Raw genomic sequence first — 15,534 nt, forward strand, 5'->3', positions numbered from 1 at the left:
GTAGTACAGTAGGCCCTGCATTCCTCCTTACCAGAGCCTGTTATACTAAAACTAGGGGGACTACAGAGCCCAGCATTCCTCCTTACCAGAGCCTGCTATACTACAACTAGGGGGACTACAGAGCCCAGCATTCCTCCTTACCAGGGCCTACGGTACTACAACTAGCATCAGGTAATTCTTCTAACCTGATGTGGCCTGCTCTAAAGGGGGATCTATGAGGGGACCTGCTCTACTAAAGGGGGATCTATGGGGGGACCTGCTCTACTAAGAGGGGATCTCTGGGGATGCTGGTGTAGCGGGCATCCTCCCATTTACAATTGTTCATTAGTAGACTGTATAACATTTTGAAGGTGTGGGAGATGGGGAGGTATCAATTTTATTTGCCCTCCATTTTGTATGTTCCCACTCCATTTTCTATGTGTCTTAGTTATACAAGCTTTGCAAATGTGTACGTGTTACAGTTATGGCAAGTTTCTGTTTGTGGTTTTTGATGAAATCATGTCAGGCGTTTCTAGCAATAAGCTATATGCCCTATATGGTATTAAGTGTACTCGCTTATTTCCCGAAATGACGCTTGGTTTCCTTAAACTGTTTAACCAATAAGAACGTAACAAGTATCCTATACTTATGCTATATGCCCTTACTCTTTACTATATAAACCCCAACGAGCCTATAATAAACTGAGAGCTTGGTTTCACTATACATCTGTCTCCGTCTGTGTAACTTCCAGAAACCAGCCTCCCAGGCCTGCAAGACACAAAACGAGCAAAGAAGTTATAGATAGTCCGGGACTATCATCGGGACCAGGGGTTCCAGACACTAACAGCTGGGGGCTCGTCCGGGATATGAAAGTCATCCCTCGCGGACAACCACGCTCATTCGGTAAGTAGAAAAATCCTTTTCTATACAGCCGATTGTAGTGTGGCTCCGGGGCGGGACACTGACTAAAATCATATCAAAGTGAACCAAGGGGGTTGGTGTGTTCCGGGAACACACGCAACAGACCCATAATTTAAATATTTCAGGGAAATATTTTTAGTCTCAGGGAGACTTAAGAAGTGTTAGAGAAATTGCTCGTTTTGTGTCTGAAAAATCTTTAAGCTTTCCTTCTCTGTCACATAGAAGTGTAAGATAATTTGTTTGTGTGGCCCAAAAGGTTTAGTTATAGTTATAGTTATAATTATATATGACTTGTAAAAAATTGCGCCTGCGGACTGTTAATATAACACACTGTTCCTGATAGCGACAGTCTCATTATTACTGTAAAAATTGACTGACCGATCGTAAGACAAATTAAGATAAATGTTTATTATGTGCATTGTTTGTTTGTCTATAATGGTAGGAAAACCTTCTTGATAGCCACTATACCTGGGAGTATCAGTCAAGACTCGGAAAAGTTTTTTTTGGTTGTTCCAAGAGGGGACATTCAGAGTCAAAAAAAAAAAAAAAAAAAAAAAAAAAGTATAAGGTTTAATATACATACACCAAGTGGCTTTTCAGGAGGGTTTTTAACCATAAAAAGGGTCTAAGGACCCAGATACATTTAAGTGATTTTGTGAATGTGTAAATCTTAGAGACATGTTTTGTTAAGTGAGAGAATATTGGATTTTGTTTATGGTTTTGTGAAATTATACTGAAGGTTTAGGTCTGATGCTGGCCATACATGATACAATTTTCTTACAATTTTCAGTGCAGTTTTCTTGAAATTTACCTTCAACTATGTAGTACAAACGTTTGCCTAATTAAAGACAAGTAAATTACAGAAAAAAGAGTTCTGTCCGTCCGCATTCTCTTTCAGTAAATGTTTAGTTGTAATATCTTTAGAATGAGGAAGTATCAAACCAAACAAAACCCATCCCCCCTGATCGAGGCGAGATATGTCGCCTGGGTCTCTGGTGGATGCACATTTATTAACCCTTGGATAGATAACCAAGCAAGATGGTCAGAAAAAAATAGGGAGTTGTAATATAAAGTACATGGAAAAAGCGGGGAAAATTGGAGATGCTAATATAAGTGAAAGTTCTTTACCCACAGCAATTGCCTGTAGACCGGTAGACGGGTGAAACTGTTTGGTGGTTTTGGACTCTAGGGCTCCATTTCCACTTTTGCGACTTGTTGTGCGACTTGACACATGTCAAGTCGCATGATAGGTCAAAACCCATTATTTACAAATAGGACCGCTCAAACTGCTGCGACTTGAGTCGCAGCAACTTGAAAAAAGGTTTTTGCACTACTTTTGGGCGACTTCAGGGCAACTTGTCCCTCACAGAAGGAGGTCGCGCTGGGGTCCCCAGAAGTAGCTGCAAACAAATTGCACTACAAACTTGCGCTTGAAGTCGTGTGACTTTGTAGCCGCAATAGTGGAAACATAGCCTTAAAGCTGTGGTTAAGTGTCACTGCGGAGTAGCACAGTCTTAGGATTCAATAATTTGTCGGTAATTTAAAGTCACAGTACATGTTAATTATAAAACAGCACGTTTCTGATTGGGCTACTAAAACCATGGAAGGTTTTAAAAAAAAGCCATAACAGAGAGAGATGATCTGTGTAAAGAAAAACAGCCTGTCAGCGCACATTTCCAAGGGCCTTATCAGAAGAGGCAAAGCAAAGAGTAGGACATTTTCAACCTAGGCCCCCCTACAATGAAAATATTACTTTACAAATGCCCCTGACCACACCTGCACCCCACGGTTTCGTTTTCCAAGGCAGATGTCGTTTTCTTTGCAGCCATTATATTATCTCAAACAAGCAGAAAATGTTTGTGTGTCAGATTCATTTAAAACTAGTAAATTTCCTTCCGTGTGAGAGGAAGTAATGGTCACTTCTGCAATTGCAGCTAGCAGAAGTTTCTAAAAAAAAAAAAAAAAAATAATAAAGTTTTTTTTGAAAATTGGCACTAAGCCAAAAAGTTTTTAGTTCTTTATCTGATCATAGCATGCAAGTGGTATCTGATATGCCATCTCTACTGACAGCCATACCATCCGATGTTACCCACTTTACAGTGATTGGTTTAAGTAGTGTGTTTTTTTTAAGCGTCCTATTGGACGAGGAGACACAGCCATCTTTGTTTCTTATTTTTCAGTCCAGGTAACTTACCTGGTGTAGAAATGCCTTAGGGCTATAAGTAGACAATTTGATTGTCCGCTCAATAGTTCTCCAGACCATGCAAGAGGGGATGGACACCTGCTCATGGTTCAGTCCCGCTACAATATGTATATGACATATGTAGTCACTCTGTGGAGGCCAGTCAGAGCGAGTGAGTTTATTGAAATGTACATGTATGTGGACACAAAGTGTCACAGGAATTATGACAGTGGTGTCAGGAAAGTGTTGTTCACCTTGGTTTTGTTCTCACAGAGAGTGATAGTAGAGTCAGTCACATAAGAGCTGCTGCTCTAGTGGGTCTTGCCAGCCCACAGTGGGTCTTGCCCACCCACAGGATCATTGATTGTTATGGATCCGGACTGCTCCTATCTATAATAACATTTTGAGACAAACCACAGGTCCAGAAATGTCACAAGTAATGTTGAATGCGTTTATATATCTGAAAACTGCTATGGTTGTAGCGCCTGCACTGGGCCTCCCAAATCATGGAAAAATGTTTTGTGTTTATGCAAGGGACAATTGTAAGACCATGACAGGTGTACTTGCCCAGGAGTATGGTGGTAGACTTTGCCCTATAAGTTTTTATCCAAAGATGGTCGCAGTCCAGGTCTAAGGCATGCCTGAAGTGACTCCAAGCATAGCATCTTGTGAGATGGTACTAGGGATGGCCACATCATTTGCCCTAGGTAGGCCCCAGTTTTAAATGGGCTACTGGTAATAAACGTTATGTTACACCACAACATGCTACAGAACAGGTTTTAAGGACTTGGGTGATGTTTTAGAAAAAGTTGAGAACGGCCTTTTTCTAAAAGAGGGGAGATCTTGTATCCCCGCAGCTAGCGCCCCACTGTTTATTGCCTAGTATTATGGAATAGGACACAGGGGGTGGGAAAGAACATATAAACATATACGGCCAAACATGAGCATCTCCAATACCCATCAACCCCATTCACACATCTACAAATAGGTTTTTACATATAGGCCCAAAGCAGGGAAGAAATAAGAGTTCCTTTTAGTCAATAGTAGATGGATTCAGCAGATGATATGGGCCAAGAACCGCATGACTGCCTAGAAACTATTGAAAGTGTCACTTCACCCCGTGCAGACATGATGAAAGAGCTCATCACCAACCTTCTTCAGGCTATGTTGTTACCCTCAGAGTTAGCTATCATTCACTGTAGGGCACATACCAGAGGTACTGATGACATCTCCAAGGGCAACGCACTAGCAGACAAAATAGCAAAGGCAGCTGCACAACAGTTACCTTTAGGAGCCCTAAAACAAATGCCTGTCCTAACCCACATCCTCCCCGATGATGCCCAGTTGATCACAGATCTACAAGCCTCAGCCACTGCTGAGGAATTGGAGGACTGGGGTTATCCTGTCTTGCAAAAGAATCCTATAACAGGATTAATTTGCAAAGAGGGGAAACCGTGTATACCCCGTAATAGTGCTCCTATTTGCATTGCCCACTACCATGGAATAGGACACATAGGATGGAAGGCCACTTTAAAACAGATTCAGAAAGATTTTTACATCACGGGCACAGCTCGATTAGTTGAAAATAATGTAAAAAAAAAAAAAAAAAAAAAAAAAAAAAAAAATGCCTTACCTGCATTAGGAGTAATCCGCACATGAACACTTGCCCTATCCCACAACACAATTCACGCATCTGCAGATTGATTTTATACACATCCCTCTCCCAAGAGGGGGAACACAACCAGCATGTGTCATCACTGACATGTTTTCTCGATGGCCGGAAATGTTCCCCACTAAAAGAGAAGATGCCAGAAACTAGTCAAAATCCTGAAAATAGAGCTCAGGAATAGTGGAAAGGATGAAAAGCACAAATAAAAGAGTAATTGAAACTTAGAATCAAGTGGAACGGAACGAAAAGTTGCTCGCACCTTTCTTTTCTTTTTACAGGAAAATACCCATCCCTTCAGAGAAGGAGACGTAGTGGTGATGAAGCTGCTGACCAAAGGAAAGAAACCACAGGATTTCGCCTATGGCCCTCCCACTACCGTTGTTGCAGTAACCAGAACAGCAGTCCTGACTGAAGACAGCCCCACCTGGATCCACGCTACTCGAGTAAAATTGGTGAAGGAGGCTCCACCCCCAGAAGCAAGTCCAGATCCAGACCCAAGAGAGGTACTAACGGGGGCGGACGGCCCTGACCTTGAACAGGAAGGTCCAGAAGCAAGAGAGGTACTAACGGGAGTGGACGACTCTGACCTTGAACAGGATAGTCAAGAAAAGGGGGATTCAGAGGCAGGCGGCCCTGACCCTGTAGAAGAATGACATTCCTGATAGCACCAGATTCTGGAAAACTGTGGTTACTTATAGGACTTGTATCATTTTCAGTCTTCTCTGTAGTATGGGTTACCACTAACTGTATTTATCATCCAGAAGACCTGGTAGGGCTACAGGCCATTTGCGGAGCTTCCAACACCCCAACACAGAGTAATGCACATAACAGACAAAAGAGAGATGAAAGCTCAAAAAGTCTTACAGATAAAATGTCATTGTTGCAATTTAAGTATGCCTATGCCCAGAAGTCCGGATATGAAAAATGTTGGATATGCAGTAAACTCCATCCTAGCACAGCTAGAATTCCCCTATTAGCAATACCTTTAAACTTCACCCCTTTTCTAAATGGTACACCTCCTGTTGTCCTCACCAATGTCACGAGAACACTCTCAAATGATACCCTCACTTTCCAAATTATTGGTAGAAGTCATTCCCCAGACTGGTGTTTTAGGTTGGGAAACTCCACCAAGGGAGCTGAAGTGTGCCGGCAAACTAAGATTAATTTCTCAATGACCTCGATGGACAGCTCCTTCTGGCACACCTCAGAACCAGCCCTAAACGCCACTCTGATGAACTTTCTTAACTCCAGTTCCACTTCCTCTTCCCCAGTAGGACAGTTGTTGTCAAATTTAGCTTGGTCTAGTTTTTCTGACCAAATAATGGCAATGCTTCACAAACGTCCCCTAGCCTTGGGAAACAGTACTTATATTTGTTGTGGAAAGATTTGTCACCCTTGGATCCCTATTGTACCCCAAGGGTGGTGTTACCTCGCATCTCTAGTTCCCATCATGGGTGTAGTGGGAGACAACAAAGGAGGACATCTCCTCGAAGCTAGTATGTATCCTAGGTACCCCCTCAAACACCGCAATAAAAGGGAATTATTCCTTGAAAAGGATATGGTATGGGCCTGGTTCCCCTCATGGACCGGATGGGGAATAGACATGATGAAAAGGTTGAATAATTACTCTAAAATTCTCGATGACATCCTAGATAAGAACTCAGGAGACATTACCAAATTAAATATAGAAGTGAGGGCAATTAAGAAACAACTTGAGCTCCATGACCTAGCCATAGAAAGTATGAGTGCTGCTCTTACTGGGTTATGTGAAGTTACGGAGGGTTATGAATGCTGCACATGGATACACAACACTTCTGTTGAGATCCCTGATTATTATGATATTATTGCACAACACAGGAAGGAAGTAGATAAGCTGCAACAGGAAGCCAGGAATATTGCTAAGACATGGAGTCCTTTTAGTAATGTAGAGTTTGGAGTCGGAGGAATATTTTCCTGGTTGAAAAATATTGCTATGACCGTTATCATGGTCCTGCTCTTTTTGCTTTTTCTATTTGCATGCTTCAAGCTGGTAATGTGTATTATTGCTAGAGCTTCCAGGCCAAAGGTGAAGAATATTTCAATGCTATCCCACCAAATTGCAGGCTGCAAGAGACCCCCAACTAACAGCCCTAATGAATATACTAAGTATGTCAAGAGTCACAAACAAAAGGGAAAGAGTAACCTTACTATCTAGGGAGTGACACAGGGTTTTTTTTCTGGGAAAATCAATTGGGAAGATTATTGATTTTAAGAGGGGATTGTGGGAGATGGGGAGGTATCAATTTTATTTGCCCTCCATTTTGTATGTTCCCACTCCATTTTCTATGTGTCTTAGTTATACAAGCTTTGCAAATGTGTACGTGTTACAGTTATGGCAAGTTTCTGTTTGTGGTTTTTGATGAAATCATGTCAGGCGTTTCTAGCAATAAGCTATATGCCCTATATGGTATTAAGTGTACTCGCTTATTTCCCGAAATGACGCTTGGTTTCCTTAAACTGTTTAACCAATAAGAACGTAACAAGTATCCTATACTTATGCTATATGCCCTTACTCTTTACTATATAAACCCCAACGAGCCTATAATAAACTGAGAGCTTGGTTTCACTATACATCTGTCTCCGTCTGTGTAACTTCCAGAAACCAGCCTCCCAGGCCTGCAAGACACAAAACGAGCAAAGAAGTTATAGATAGTCCGGGACTATCATCGGGACCAGGGGTTCCAGACACTAACAGAAGGAACTCGGCTCCATCTAGTGGCCAAACTGCCACACTGCAGCTTGGTGGTTTTCATCAGAAGTTTCTAGTGGCCAAACTGCCACACTGCAGCTTGGTGATGTTCATCAGATACTACGATACCCACAATTCAGTGGGAACACCAGGGTGCATTGCTTCACCGCACAGCCTTTTGGGGGAAGCTTTATAAAGGAAGGGAGGAGCCAGGCTCTCTCTCTTGTCTCCTGACACAACAGCTAGAAGGAAGCAAGTGCTGTGGGCTGATGCTGCGGACTAGGCCTGAAGCCTGAGCCTGAAGTGACGGAGTGGAAGCATTTCATCTGCAGTAAAGGAGCCTTCCCAGAGAACCCATTGATGCTCTGCAGAGACTGGTGTTGCCCACATCTAACCACAAGCGCGGCTGGTGACAGAAATCGGAGGTGGAGAGCTCGGGAAGAAAGAGGCCGTTTGGTGAGCAGGGCACATGCCCAAATCTGTTTCTCGCTTGGAAGAAAGTAACTTTAGCCGGTGCTAACTACACTTCAGATAGTACGCAGTACACTCAGCGGCCTAGTGCACCTTCCAGGAGACTAAGCATTTAAACACAAGTACATAAGGTGTCAGAGGCCTATTTATGCACCACTAAGAAGATTAATACGCCCAATTACGCAGTAACATTGCGGGTGATTGTAACCTTTTTTTTCTCACCCCTTTTGACTATATATCCTTACTTTTGGATTACAAATAGCTTGTGCACCAACGATTGCTAGCGAAGATTCCAAACCAAAATGAAGGAACTGTGTATGGGATTCAAATAGGTTCTGCCTACCTGATACAAGAGACTAGACGTGTGTAAAGTATAGCCTGAATTGGGTAAAAGAAAGCCTATGAGTTATCTTTTAGTTGCATAAGTATACAAAAATAGCTATCTTAATCATATTGTTTATTATTGTGTCAATAATTTTATCTTTCTTAGTTGACTCTTGTGATGTCTTTTGGAGTCAACTTGTACTTTAACTCTCAGTAAAGCTACTTTGGTTAAGCAAAAGTCTGTGTGTTGCACCTTGTGTCACCCAGAGGGACTGCGGCTGGAGAAAGGTAACAAGTTATTATTACTTATTGGGGTGATATATCCTGAACTGTGTTCTCCTGTAGCCATTTGGTATTATAGTCCCATTTCGTGTCAGTTGTGCCTAGGGAGGGTTCGAGCCAATTTCAGGGGTTGGAAGGCAGGACGTAGACCCAATAATCTAATCAGCAGCTCCTGCGGGGGTGGTGCTACACGTGGGGGCTCGTCCGGGATATCTACGGTCCTGCAACAGTTCCCTCTCAGTGACAAAATCGCTGTTCGCACAGAAATGGACCCTGCCGCTGCAGCCCGGTGGTGCAGAGAAGAAAATGTCCTTATCGGCCATGGTCTGGTGATTGGAATCAAGGGAGAGAACTGGACAGAGGAACAACTACTCTCAGTTCTGAGAACATATTCCAAGGACAGGAAACTTTGGGTGATGGACATGAGGACAGATACCACCAATCAACACACCTACGCATTGTGTGAATGGAAGAAGGGGGTCCCAGATCACTTCAAGGGCACCAGCATAAAAACTATAGATCAAGTAGAGTTATTCCTGATACATCCAGAAGGTGAAGAGGAAGACCCTATACCCACTACTACAGGGGGACTGAGCACAGAAGAAAGTGCCAAAAAGGAGGGATTCAGTGCACCACCTTTGACTACCCTTAGCTCAGAACTATGCGCTGTCCTGGGGGAAATAGTAGCCAAATGTAACAAGGATCCTCCAAACTATCTGATGGCTGGATACAGGAAGCTCAGGACTTTTTCTGGGAAGCAACCTGTACCCTCAGTGGAAGATGGATTCGAGGAGTGGCTAGATAACGCTACTCAGGCCTTGGAGGAGTGGGAGATACCAGAACAGCATAAGAAGCAGCGAATCACAGAGAGTTTGAAGGGGCCTGCATTGGAGGCCGTACGCAACCTCAAGCTAAGCAAGAAGGATTGTACTGCACAAGACTATCTGGATATTCTACAAGATGTGTTTGGCCGGACAGAAAAGGTTACTGAACTTCTTTACCAACTGGAGCACTGTTACCAGAAGGAAGGAGAAAAACTGTCTGAATTCATCGGGCGTCTGGATAGGATCATACATCAGATTCTGTTAAAAAAAGGGTTGGATCCCCGGAAGGTGGATGAGACTCGAGCACAACAGGTGCTGAGGGGAGCTCAACCTCTAGACCCTATTGCTATACTGTTGCGAACTCGCCAGGACGGTGGCATCCTGGAGTACCCTGATCTGATCAGGATGGTCCGGGAAGAAGAGGTCATGTTGGATAACAAAAGGAAGAGCCAAGAACGGGAAACAACCGCCCGAGTTAGAGTGATAAGTGCGGAAGAAGGCGACTCACAAGTTGAGCTCTTAAAGACTCAGGTGTCACAGCTAATAGAAATGGTATCCATCCTGAACAGTCAGGCATCTGCTCTATCTAATAGAAACACAGAAGAGAAGCCTGCTAAACACCCTAGTTCCAGTGTTGAACCAGAACAGAAACCTAGGAGGCCGATAACCTGTTTCAATTGTGGAGGGGTAGGGCATGTCAGAGGAGTATGTCCCAGTCCAGAGGAGGCTGCCTTCAAACACCGCAAGCCGGCGGAAAACTTCAGAGGGCTCCGGTGAAGGAGTCAACCGGGCGCCCAACAGTTTTAATGGACTCCAAGAGATCCCTTAAATTTAAGAGCCACAGTCAGGGAGTAAGGCCCTCTTTAAATGCCTCTCATTCCACGACTTGGGCCGATAAGAGGCGGGAAATCAATGCACACCAGGCCCAGGAGGAGATGAGGCCCGGTAGAAACTCAAAAAGGAAAGGAGTATGGGTGCAGGTAGCTGAGCCCGGCAGAAGGGCTACTCCAAAAGAATTTCCTGTCAAGCTAGTGGGGCCTTCCCCTGTAGTCTCAATCCAAGTGGAAGGAATTTATACAAAGGCTTTACTGGACACAGGAGCCCAGGTGACTCTCCTGTATAGGGATTTCTACGATAGACACCTCAAACATCTGCCCCTGCAGAGGCTGGAAGACCTGGAGATATGGGGTATTGGAACACAAAGTTTTCCCTATGACGGGTATTTGCCAATCAAATTAACTTTTGACCCCTCCTTGGCCGGCAAAGCTGAAACCTTCGATACTTTAGCAGTGGTATGCCCTCGCCCACCAGGGGCCAATAAGAGTTCCCTCATTATAGGGACCAACACTGACCTAGTCAGGCGATTGCTGACACAACTAGTCCAGGGACAGGATGCCCCAACTCTGAAAGTTCATCCCATGTTAAGGCAGGCCTATCAACGTCTAGGTCTGGAACAGAAGGCCCCTGCCGAAGGAGTTGGAAAGATCTGGAAGCTGGATAAAACAGAGAAGGTGTTGCAGCCGGGAGAGGTGACCTGCTTGAGGGCTTCTGTCAAGCTCACTTGGAAGCAGCCAGGCCCTTTCATGGTTCTTGAATCAGGCCCATCGGAGGCACAGAAAGGGATAGAAGTGATCCCCGAAGTGATCCCATTGAAGGCATTACAGAAAAGTCATGGGAAGGTTTTGGTGAGTGTCAGAAATACTGCTACTACTCCGGTGAAGGTGCCGGCCAGGGTGCTGTTGGGCCAGGTGAACCCGGCCACCCCAGTTGCCCCATCAGATTTGAAGAGGGAAGACGGGGGCGAAATCACCATAGAGGAGCTCTGCTCTGGAAATACGGCCCTCCCACCGGAATGGAAGAAGAGAGCCAGGGCCCAACTGATTCGATGGAAAGAAATATTCTCTAGAGATGAATTCGATGTGGGGTGTGCAAAGAGTGCCACCCATAATATCCGTCTACATGAAGATAAACCCTTTCGGGAGAGAGTCCGACGGGTTCCCTTGGGTGACTTAGAAGATCTACGGGAGCAGTTGGGGGAACTCAAGAGAACAGGGATTATTCGAGAATCCAGGAGCCCGTACGCTTCTCCAATAGTGGTAGTCCGGAAGAAAACTGGGTCCCTGAGGCTCTGTATCGACTACCGAACACTGAACAGAAGGACTATTCCAGACCAGTATACCACCCCCCGGATTGAAGACGCTTTACAAAGTTTGTCAGGGGCCAAGTGGTTCAGTGTGATGGACTTGAAGAGCGGATACTACCAGATCCCCATGAACCCTGAGGATAGGGAGAAGACAGCCTTCATCACCCCCGTGGGGTTCTTTGAGTTTAACCGCATGCCTCAAGGGTTGTCAGGAGCCCCAGCCACCTTCCAAAGACTGATGGAGAGAACTGTTGGAGATATGAACCTGATAGAGGTACTGGTATACTTGGATGATATTATTGTGTTCGGCAGAACCCTAGAAGAGCATGAAGAGAGGTTGGAAAAGGTCCTAAAGAGGTTATATGAAGAAGGCCTGAAACTTTCTCCGGAGAAGTGCCAGTTTTACCAGTCCTCGGTCCATTACCTGGGTCACATTGTGTCTGCAGAAGGAGTGTCCACCGACCCAGAGAAGCTGGATGCTGTTACTTCCTGGCCGAGGCCCACAAATGTGACTGAGCTCCGATCATTCCTGGGTTTCTGCTCCTATTACAGGAGATTTGTGGAAGGGTTTGCCAAAATTGCCCGACCCCTCAATGAATTACTCAGAACCGAAGGGGAAGATGATGTTCCAGAACTAGTCAAACCAGTGAAACCCGCCATGGGGCCTAGAAAGCCCAAGGAATCTATTCAGGATCAGTGGACCTCGAAATGTGAGGAAGCCTTTATTCAGTTGAAGAAGAGCCTGACCACTGCCCCTGTGTTGGCCTACGCAGACCCCTCAAAACCCTACGAACTACATGTCGATGCCAGCAGAGATGGGCTAGGTGGGGTGTTGTACCAGGAGCATGACGGTCACCTGCGGCCCGTTGCTTATGTGAGCAGAAGTCTGATACCTTCCGAGAGGAATTACCCCACACACAAGCTGGAATTCCTGGCCTTGAAGTGGGCTGTAGTAGACAAACTGAAAGATTACTTATATGGAGCAGAATTCATAGTCAAAACGGATAATAATCCACTTACCTACCTGCTGACCACTGCCAAACTGGACGCTACAGGACATAGGTGGTTAGCCGCTCTCTCTAGCTTTATGTTCAGTTTAAAATACCGACCAGGTGTTGGGAATAGGGATGCAGACGCCCTCTCCAGAAGGTCTCATGCCCCCAACGATCCTACTGAAGAATGGGCTCACTTGACCTCAGAGGGAGTGCGCGCCCTATGTCAGGGAACGGAATTTCGATCCAGTGGAGGAGCAAGAGCCGAAGAGATTGGGGTCTCAGCTGCTGGAGTACCCAGGTGTTATTGCAGGGTGACCCAGGTTGAAGAAGGTTTGCCTAGGCTATCGAAAGGGGACTTGAGGAAGGAGCAGTTAAAAGACCCTTTGGGGAAACTTTTGCTGAAGGCCATAGAGACTCAGCGCCCTGAGCTGCTTCTAACAGACTCCCCTCGGGAAGCCCGATTGTTGCATAAAGAATGGGACCGGCTACAGATACGCCAAGGGGTGGTCTACCGAAGGGGCCCCTCTGATGATCTGGAAGAGAAGTGGCAACTGTTCCTACCAGCTAAATTCAGGGAAGGAGTCTTGGCTGCTCTCCATGACAATCATGGTCATCTGGGGCCTGAAAGGACTTTCCAACTTGTGAGAGACAGGTTTTACTGGCCCTGTATGCGGGGTGAAGTTGAAGGATACTGTCGTTCTTGTGCTCGCTGCATCCAGAGGAAAACTTTGCCACGTCAAGCAGCCCCAATGGGCCATCTGCAAAGTCTGGGGCCTATGGAACTGGTGTGCATTGATTTCCTTTGCCTGGAGCCTGACTTGAGTGGTCAAGGGAATGTCCTTGTGGTAACAGATCATTTCACCAGATACGCCCAGGCGTTTCCAACAAAAGACCAGAAAGCCACAACAGTGGCCAAAGTATTAGTGGAAAAGTTCTTTGTGCACTATGGTTTACCGCAACGCCTCCATTCAGATCAGGGAAGAGACTTTGAAAGCCGGCTGATTAAGAAGTTGCTAGACTTGTTAGGCATCCAAAAGACTAGGACTACTCCCTACCACCCACAAGGGGATGCTCAGCCTGAACGGTTTAACCGGACTCTTTTGAACATGTTGGGGACCCTGAGCTCAGAAAAGAAACAGCACTGGAGTAAACATGTAGCTGCCATCGTACATGCCTACAATAGTACTGTCAGTGATGTTACAGGATACTCCCCATACCGATTAATGTTCGGGCGGGAGGCTCGGCTGCCAGTGGACTTGGCTTTCGGCATATCACCTGATCACACCTCAGCAGCATCTCACAAGGGGTATGTGGACCGGTTGAGGAAGAGCCTAAAAACGGCCTACGAAAAAGCCCAAGTCTCATCTGATCAACGGGGGCTGAGAAATAAAAGAAACTTTGACCTGAAAGTTAGGATCCAGGATTTGCAGCCAGGGGATAAAGTGTTGTTGAGGAACTTGGGTATCCCTGGGAAACACAAGTTGGCTGACCGTTGGAAATCCCAGCCCTATGTCATCTGTAAGCAGCTGCCAAACCTTCCTGTGTATCAGATTAGGCCGGAAGGGAGAGTGGGCCCACTGAAGACTTGGCATAGGAACCACCTATTACCTCTCTCAGAAGCAGTTCGCCTACCTCCTGACCCAGTCTCACATGAAGTCCCTTCAACGTCTCAAGGGCACAGGCCAGTTACCAGATCTCAAACAGCATTTCCAGATGTGAGGGATGGAGATTCTCCAATTGAAGATCTGGAAGATGAAGAGGAGGTACCTGATTGGATGTGGTCATCTCAGTTACCAGAACCCACGACTGAGTACCTGTCTTCATCCGAACTGGTTGAAAGAGGAACCCTTCGGGCAGAAGCTCCTGAATTTGTGCCTTTCCACATGCTTACAGAAGAAGTAGCTGATGGTGAAGATCCTGAGGAGGAGGTTGCACCTTTCTCTGAAGAAGAATTAACTGCTTCTGAAACCCCAGAGTCCAATGCGTTGGGACTAGAGGAGGAAGCTCTTGAAGAATCCCCAAGAGCGGCTGGTTCCAGCACTTCTAAGATTGTGACTCCCAAAGAACAGAGGGAAAGAAGAGTCATTCACCCACCCAAAAGACTAACTTACGACCAATTGGGGAAATGCTCGGAAGAAGCTGTCCTTACTTCTAAGAGAACTCTTGATCAGCCTAGTTCTTCCACTGCAGATTTAGTGGAGGACAACCCTAGCTCACCCCCAGGCACATCTGTACAAGCCACTCAAGTGTCGGGGGTTTGTGAACAGAACCACCTTCTCTCCCCCAACAATTGGTGGGAGGTTCCGCTGTCGGCCCTGTGTTTTAATGTGCAGTTGTTGGGTTTGAACTCTGCTTCTGATAAGGGACATGGTTTACCGTTGTGCATGAGTTAATTGTTTTTTTTCCAACGTATGTGACAGGATACATGCTGTCGTTATCTTTGGGGACCAAAGTTTCTAAAGTGGGGGGAGTGTGTAGCGGGCATCCTCCCATTTACAATTGTTCATTAGTAGACTGTATAACATTTTGAAGGAACTCGGCTCCATCTAGTGGCCAAACTGCCACACTGCAGCTTGGTGGTTTTCATCAGAAGTTTCTAGTGGCCAAACTGCCACACTGCAGCTTGGTGATGTTCATCAGATACTACGATACCCACAATTCAGTGGGAACACCAGGGTGCATTGCTTCACCGCACAGCCTTTTGGGGGAAGCTTTATAAAGGAAGGGAGGAGCCAGGCTCTCTCTCTTGTCTCCTGACACAACAGCTAGAAGGAAGCAAGTGCTGTGGGCTGATGCTGCGGACTAGGCCTGAAGCCTGAGCCTGAAGTGACGGAGTGGAAGCATTTCATCTGCAGTAAAGGAGCCTTCCCAGAGAACCCATTGATGCTCTGCAGAGACTGGTGTTGCCCACATCTAACCACAAGCGCGGCTGGTGACAGAAATCGGAGGTGGAGAGCTCGGGAAGAAAGAGGCCGTTTGGTGAGCAGGGCACATGCCCAAATCTGTTTCTCGCTTG

At 45.8% G+C, this 15,534-nt stretch overlaps 1 protein-coding gene across 1 annotated transcript; it reads left to right on the plus strand.

Annotated features, from left to right (window-relative positions):
• Nucleotides 1–5,400: 5,400 nt before the first annotated feature.
• LOC309567406 (uncharacterized protein) lies at nucleotides 5,401–6,945 on the plus strand (the record flags this gene model as incomplete). Its single annotated transcript, XM_082272806.1, has 1 exon — nucleotides 5,401–6,945. One exon carries the CDS (start codon nucleotides 5,401–5,403, stop codon nucleotides 6,943–6,945), a length of 1,545 nt encoding a protein of 514 aa, XP_082128932.1.
• Nucleotides 6,946–15,534: the final 8,589 nt, after the last annotated feature.

Source organism: Pelophylax lessonae (genome assembly GCF_965119305.1).
Source record: "Pelophylax lessonae genome assembly, chromosome: 11".
NCBI lineage: Eukaryota > Metazoa > Chordata > Amphibia > Anura > Ranidae > Pelophylax > Pelophylax lessonae.